Source organism: Schistosoma mansoni, chromosome 1 (genome assembly GCF_000237925.1).
Source record: "Schistosoma mansoni strain Puerto Rico chromosome 1, complete genome".
NCBI classification, from domain to species: Eukaryota; Metazoa; Platyhelminthes; class Trematoda; order Strigeidida; family Schistosomatidae; genus Schistosoma; species Schistosoma mansoni.
In genome coordinates this window covers 40,549,739-40,557,663 of record NC_031495.1, presented here as the reverse complement: position 1 = coordinate 40,557,663, position 7,925 = coordinate 40,549,739, and the positions used below count along the sequence as shown (strand labels likewise).

The 7,925-nt window shown below is 37.9% G+C and overlaps 1 protein-coding gene across 1 annotated transcript; it reads right to left on the bottom strand.

Moving 5' to 3' along the window:
- Positions 1–637: 637 nt before the first annotated feature.
- Positions 638–6,755, bottom strand: Smp_008310 (putative succinate dehydrogenase). The gene is made up of 4 exons (XM_018794426.1): positions 6,676–6,755; positions 6,343–6,641; positions 5,563–5,726; positions 638–1,187 (listed from the first exon to the last, which is right to left on the bottom strand). Exons 1-4 carry the CDS (start codon positions 6,678–6,680, stop codon positions 1,077–1,079), a joined length of 579 nt encoding a protein of 192 aa, XP_018648840.1. The 5' UTR covers positions 6,681–6,755; the 3' UTR covers positions 638–1,076.
- Between the last annotated feature and the right edge of the window lie 1,170 nt (positions 6,756–7,925).

Genomic DNA, 7,925 nt, shown 5'->3' with positions numbered 1-7,925 from the left:
ATATTGAGAAAATAGATAATAAAGCATTCTTGACTTTTTTTAATAAATCCCTAAAGTGCAGTCAATTTTTCAAAAAAAGAACACTTCGATTAAAAAAGATTAGTAAATAGTGGCTTTAAGTATATTTATGAAAGGATAAGAACGCACTAACACTAGAAAATTCAGCGTACGTGACTTAATCTCCTATTCTTTTTCATTAGAACAGTTTTACTTAACATGCCAAATAAACAACACGGCACGAAATCATATTTTACTACAAACTACAGTACTATCATCTTTAATATAATGGTGATGATTTGTCACTTAGACTACGAGTTACAACTATTTTATATCGACTTACTGATTACAACGAGCGGGATTTAAACGTTTGATTCACATCTGAACAACTGAGTAGTATATTACTAGCGCTCATATTACAAGTATGCGCTTAGACTGAACAGTGCTTGGTTAACGGATTTCTTCTAAATTGCTAATTAAGTGTCTGATTTTCACTAGATGGGATGAAGTCATAATCTATTACCAGATGACTGAAATCAGACCTTTTTAACTAATGAAACGCGGTTCCGACTTTAAAATTAACAAACGAGGAAATCCGGTTTATGCGAGTAGGAAACAAGTCTTTTCCGAGAATACGATAAAGCAGAAATTCTAACTTCTATTGATTGGGATGTCACAAATACATGATTATTTTACGATTAACATTTCACATGATACTCAGTTTATTTGAAAAGATAGAGAACATCATTTGAAAAGGAAAGAATCCGATGGATAAAAAGGATAAGATAATGTAAATGTATTTGCGCCATTGCGACCAATTCTGAACAATGTCACACAACGTCATCAACTATTCATTACACTGATCACACACACATAAACCAAGTAGTGTAAGTGTTATAGTGAATGAAGATATCTTTCGTCATGAGACAACGCAATCGTTAATGTATTTGTAGAAAAAATACAAATATAAGTACTAAAAGTCATATTTACGAACGAAAAATTATGTTTTGACAACATATAATCAATAGGAAACGGAGAAAATAACAAGATGAACCCAGAGAATATCCGATAGGACAATGTTATAATCGGATGCAAGCTAAGATAGCAGAAATAACTAAAGATGATCCTAAAGCAATAAATCCAGTTGTATTACATGTTTTGATAGGAAAGCCAATAGCGTAGTCCCAAGCCTAGTAAAATAAATAAATTACACAGTCACACATTTTCCATAAATTAAAAAGCTAGTAGTAAAACTCAATAAACGTCTCTGAAAATGAACCATGAAGAAAGTGGAATTTTCTAGTTTTTTTTCCACCAAACAAATTATTTATTTCATACAGAGGCCATTTTTAAGTTCAGTGGCAATCAATGAAACATTGTTGAGCATTCGAATAATCCGCCAGAGGTATTGGTAGTAGTAGTTACGCCACATAGTGAAGCTGTACTGTTTAGGCTAAAAGCCTTGATGGGATTTTTTCTCTTCTAAAAACATTATAAATTTCCCTATTGTGGGATGTATTTATAATTGTGAAACCCAACCTTATCTATTGCCCTAACACGATAATCGGGCTTGGTTATCATGACGGCACAATCAGCCTGTATTGACTGAATATCATATTCATTGAGATCCTACCGTGTTAAGTACGTCAGTTGAAGATTAGTAAAACTGAGATGATAAAGTTCAAGGGTTACAGTCATGTTGTTGACTGTAGTGAGATATGCCAATAAAGTAAGGTTTTCCCCATAGATAAATAGCACCTCCAATTATGCTACCTTCCTACAATGGGAGTTAGAAGAGTCTCGTTTTAAATGCAGTCCAACTTGCCTCGCCTCACATATTTCAAGTGTCTTATCGGTTAAGACATTTGAATGAGTTCTAGGTAAGAACTCCGCACTTAAAATTAGAGTGACTAATACCCAAATACTTATTGAATGCGTTAATTAATTTACTCCACAAATTTTAGAACCTGAAAGTAATGTATACAGAGTAGTTTGTACAACAAAAACACCGCGTATAACCAGTTTTAAGCAGCAGTCTCTTGAGCCTTGGGTTGACGCCCAATTCTTCAAACCTTCCAAAAAGAAATTTCTCCATAGTGTAAGTAACCCAGAAGTGTCAGTCTTTTTCACAACTCGAACAGCACTTAAGATAATAATGTCCGCAAGAAAAATCCTATCCCTGCCTCAAAGTATTTTTCTATTCCTATTACCAGCCTTTCTCTGATTTCATTTCCACTTTCACGTGTAACCAATGCTATTGATGCAGTCTTACGAAATGTTATTCCATATTTCATGAAACCCAGTTTCAAACTGTATCGAAGTTTTGATTGTTTGGACACGAATCAAACAACAAGCTTTACTGACCAATACTTTAGGCCGGCATACAGAATCGAACTGTGATTTTTCACGTGACATCATCAAGATATTGTACAAAATAGGTGCAAACCACCCCCCTCGACTATATATGTCCTTCTATTCGAGAGAACACGCACTCTTGAACTGGATTAATGACAAAATCGTTTGTCTGCTGTGCGATTAAACTGTAGTGCCGTGCTTCGAGCATGTCTATGTCGTGCTGCATAGGCTTTGCTGAGTGTGTTTGTCGAAAGTATGAGATGCCGAAGTTTCTTCATCGACGTCAGTCAGTCACAACGTAGAACTTCGTACATACGTACATCAGTTCGAGTTGCCATACCATATTAACACAGAGATGCAGTTAACGATTCAAATCCCATAGTAGTAGAAGTAGTAAGAGTATAAACAGTAATCCGAAAGATTAGGGTTTGAAGATGTTATTGAAGGTGTATAATCCAGTGAAATAAATTAGAAAAGAAAAAAAGATAGAGACATGAAGAATTCAGAAGATTGGAATTTGGCAGAACACAAAGAGTGGATGCACCTGCGCCATTGCAAACGATTTCGAGTCATGTCATTCAATGTCTCTAACCATCGATTGCTATCGTCTCGCGGATCCCAACCAGGTAGTGTACACTTACCAACATGTCTGAGTCCACTTGTCAGTGACTTCATGGATTTGTGCCACGTTTTGGTCTGGCCGCCCCTAGCTTTCATCCAAACTACTCTTACACCATAAAACATCGGTCGTCAGGGCAGTCGGTGGTTGGGCATACGTAACGTGTCCCAGCCATCTCAACTGATGAAGTTTCACTACTTCATCAATCGATTTGCCATCCTTACCTAGTACCCGTTTCCTAACAACTGCATTACTTACCCGGTGGTCCCAGAATATACGAGCAATGCTTCGAAGACACCTATGATCGAATACTAGTAGCCTACGAATATCCTCTACTCTTATTGGCCATGTTTCACTGCCATAAAGTAGGACTGAACGAACTGCTGCACAGTAAACCCGTCCTTTGGTTGCTAGACGGATATCTCACCTACGCCATAAATGACGCAAGTTGGCAAAAGCTAGACGAGCCTTCTGTATCCGTGCTGAGATTTCGTCACACACCAGACCACAAGGACTGATGAGACTATCAAGATAAGTGAAGCAGTCAACACGCTCAACTACTTCACTCTCTATCATTAGTTCAGGTGTCGATGCAACCCAATCCTGAAGTAACATTTTGCATTTCGAAGGGGGGAATCGCATCCCGAACATGCCTGCATTGTTGCTTATAGTGGTCAGAAGACTCTCCATTTTGTCAGCGTCTTCACCAAATAAAACTATGTTATTGGCGTATTCTAAGTCAAGTGAGCCTCCCGGTAAAAGTTCAACTCCTGGAGATTTAGATTATGAAAGTGTTATCTCTGAAAGCATGTCGATGACAAAGTTAAACAAGAATGGGGAGAGTGGACAGCCCTGACGAACACCACTTGAGGTAATAAATTCTGACGACAGTTCGCCATAGGCTCTGACTTCATCGACGTAGGCTGCTGCATTAGGTTTGTCGTCGTCGAAGTCACCATTTTAGTGGGCGAATGGTGAGTGTTCAAAATGAGGCTCATCATTTTTATGGGGATTTAGGATCTGACTCCAATTTGTTCGTATGAATGGTTGAATGTACAAAATATATGTATTTCAAATCCATCATCGTATTTGACTTATTTAGCTCCGTTATTCACCAACGCGGATTAAGTCATATATTGCATACGAGGATACCCAAGGATGTACATTTTAACGATCAACTATTCATACGAACAAATTGGAGTCAGATCCTAAATCCCCATAAAAATGATGAGCCTCATTTTGAACACTCACCATTCGCCCACTAAAATGGTGACTTCGACGACGACAAACCTAATGCAGCAGCCTACGTCGATGAAGAAACCTCGGCATCTCATACTTTCGACAAGCACACTCATCGAAGCCTATGCAGCACGACATAGACATGCTCGAAGCACGGCACTTCAGAATTGGTGAGCCCGACGTGATACGAACACGCAGCCTTCTAATTTTATGCACCGTTAAGATTTGTATTGCAACGGTGATCGAGGTGAACGATTGGCGAAGCAAGGCACTACAAAGCAGTAAAATAAAAATCCAGAAAGAAAGGAACACATGCCACTGCCTCTTCGTAGTCTGTCTACGCTTCTACCAAATTCAACGCCGATGAGGCAGATGACTCCAGTCGAAAAGATTTCTAACCCTCTTCAGAAAGCTAAATGTCTAGGTATATTATTCATCGCGCTGGGGGTCCAAGTGCACTAGACAGGTGACGAAAATTGTATGTTGAAACTAAGCTTAGATATCCCCTTATTCCGAGTTGGCGCTAACCTTAAACACAAAAATAAGCGTTGTCTAACCCGACGATGATCGACACTTATTGAGATTGACAATTTTGCTACCCATTATTGGAAAGAGTCCACCAGGAGCGTTGCCAGGTAAGGATGGTTTTCTACATAACAGTACAGATGTTTGGACACTAACCACGCTCTCATGAGAGCAAACGTTCATCTGAATTTTCATTAACTCAAGAAAACCGCAATAGGAAGGCTTCTGACTCATTTTGATGAAATTACCTCTGGTATGCCTAAGATAGAACTACCTGAGCACTTAATAGACCATGGAAGGAATGCTCATCCTGAGACCATTATACAAGGAGACTGAGGTGTAATACAATGAACAAAGCCGGTAAAGGAGATATTTTAAAAAATCCCCAATACAAAGCAGTAACTATGTCATTCGTATCCTAATAATATTGGTTTGCTTTCCGCTCTCCAAGTATCCATTTATAATTTGCAAAATACTTTATCATTACTGACATTCTATTTCTATATTGCTGAGATATGAGAAAAATTAAGGTGATGAACAGTCACGCGACGTTCTATACTATTTGTATTCTTCTCGAATATAGGAACGTAATTCTGATTGGGAGCACCCTTAGGTTGCGCAAATATATTAGATTTCATAAGAATACTTCACGGCGTCTGTTTCATCAAGAGAACAGCTATAACATTAATATTCTGACGAATAAGACTTACAGTAGTTTAAAAATATCCTTGTTGAAATCAAAGTAATAGACATGAAACCTTAATCTTTTATGGGTTGATCCAGTTGTAGCATACAAAAAAGAATAATTCACAATAATGAACGCTTACCAGATGTCTCATCCCGTTCAAATAGTGGTAAACCAATGGGTAACATAGAATAAACTTGCATGCAGCTATAACAGAAGTACCCAAATGCATGTTCCTCACATAGTCAAGTATAGAGTCATAATGCCCAGTGAAAAAGAAAGCACCGATCCCTACAGATGACCACACTGAAAAAAAATTATGTGATAGAAACAAAAAGATCTAAACAAAAGCAAAACAACAATAAGATGACCGAGTGCAAACAAAACAGGGAAAATGTTTAACCAGCTACTTATTAACCTCAAAATTTAGTTTATCTTATCTCCAAGATGCTTACGAGCGCTAATAAGTAGTGTACGCGTAACCGTCATCTCTACTTTTAACAATAGGAAAGATGTGGAATGAGCTTATCTATCCCATCTGACTAGAAATTTAAAATGAAATCCAACTAATTAACCCCTACTACCACCAAAAACTGAAAACCAAAAGGAAATTATACCTTCAACATCAGATCGTCCAATGAACAGAACAAACTCTTATTGGATAAGCATCAAGGTTCTGTGGCCACAAATTTTAACAGAAAATCAGTATCTTCAATTAACGAGAATGGTTTAGTTTAAACGATATTTTGCATTTTCTTCTGTACATCACACAAAATCTTTTGAATTAAAAATCGCGAATTCGGTATATCCGAAAGTCATCACTAACGGCAGTCAATAGTAATCATTGTTGCAAAAAGATCATGCGCTAATTTCTATTTTTGTTTTCCTACTGTTAACATGCTAGTTTATAAAACAGACTTACCGATAGCCATAGCAATACCAGTGGCTCGGTGGAGAAAAGAGAATCTCATTACTAAAGGTGACGAGTAAACCTGAAGATGGGGAGACCACGGCCGCTTTTCCGTAGCATTTCTGTCCCAAAATGACTGCATTTCCTTTTCAGCTTGCCTACGGACTTTCTCGCTCGTACTACCTTTAGCCGCTTTAGATGTACGTACGATTGACGATGGTCGTAAAAGTCCTACTGAAACTTTGGACACTGGCCCAAAAAATTCGCTAAAACCGGTAAGGTTTCGCAAGCAACACAACCTAGGTGAAAAACTGATGAGAAAGTTAATATTCAAAAGCAAAAAACCTCATTATCGAAATTAACGTTACGCTACTCCTCACAATTTCTTTTGGGGCGGTTATATACGACCTTGAGAACAACGTTTCAATATCAGATTAAATCTCAGATTTTCAAACTTATGTTTCAAGGACAGAAGACTAAGAGTATACAATGTTTTCTTATTACGTTTCTGTGAGTTTCTTCTCAAGCATGTTAATTAATTGGATGGACCCTAATATGCATCCTACAGTCCGGGCTATATTTCCCAAAGTCAACTAGGATTCGAATTGGTTGCACCCGACACAAGTTCATGCTCTATTATTCATGAGTATAGCTAACAATCGATCAACTTAAGGGGATATTGCAGTCAGGTCTGCTACAGGTTGGTGTGGTCCATTGTTCATGTGGGTGACAACCTGGCCCAGGACTCGATAGTTCGAGTGCGTGTGGGGGCAATGCTTTTTTTCACGAAGCTCACATTAGTACGATCTTCGCCGTCTTGAAGTTACTGAGACGCGAGAAAAGCAAATAGTCGGTGATTATCCACTTGAAGCATGAACAACACAGCTCATGTTAATAATAATCACATGGAACCAAATGGTAACAAAGTTTTATGGCGATTTCGAGATAGTATTATAAATAGCTGTCCATAGTTTTGATTTAGCATTAGCTATTGGAGGAAAACGTAAATAAGGTGAGGCTACAATTCATCAAAGACCTTTGAGCGACGTTAAAGTGACCTTCAAAATGTCCACCTACTAACTAGGAAAAAGTGGTGACTATAAACCAGTGTAAGTAATTACAATTTTGATGTACAGTTAATGTTTAGGCTTAATAACCAGACTAGATATTTCCGTCTATCTATCCCCCTGATATCACCAAGTATTCTATGCTCAACAATCTGTTTCTGAAGCCACGCCGTTCATTTTTTTACCAAATTACGTGTTCTCGGGAAGGTCATAAGGACCTTATCCATCTTTCCAGAGTCATAACCTCAGCACTAATAGAGCCAATAAATTTGTGGCTTCGTAGATGTAATCTTCACCCCATTTTGTGAATCCAAAAGTCAATTTTTTCCACCTCAGGTGAGCTCACTTTGACAGTGATATTTTGAATAACATGGTTCACAAAGTAGTTTTATATATTGCAAGTACTCCTAGGAGTCTAAAGGCAATTGTTAAATGTTGAAAGTAGTTATTATATTCGAGACGTCGCCTAGTGAAATTCCACTGTGAATAACCTATTAAATGATGTTATTCCCGAAGCCAATTCTGAGT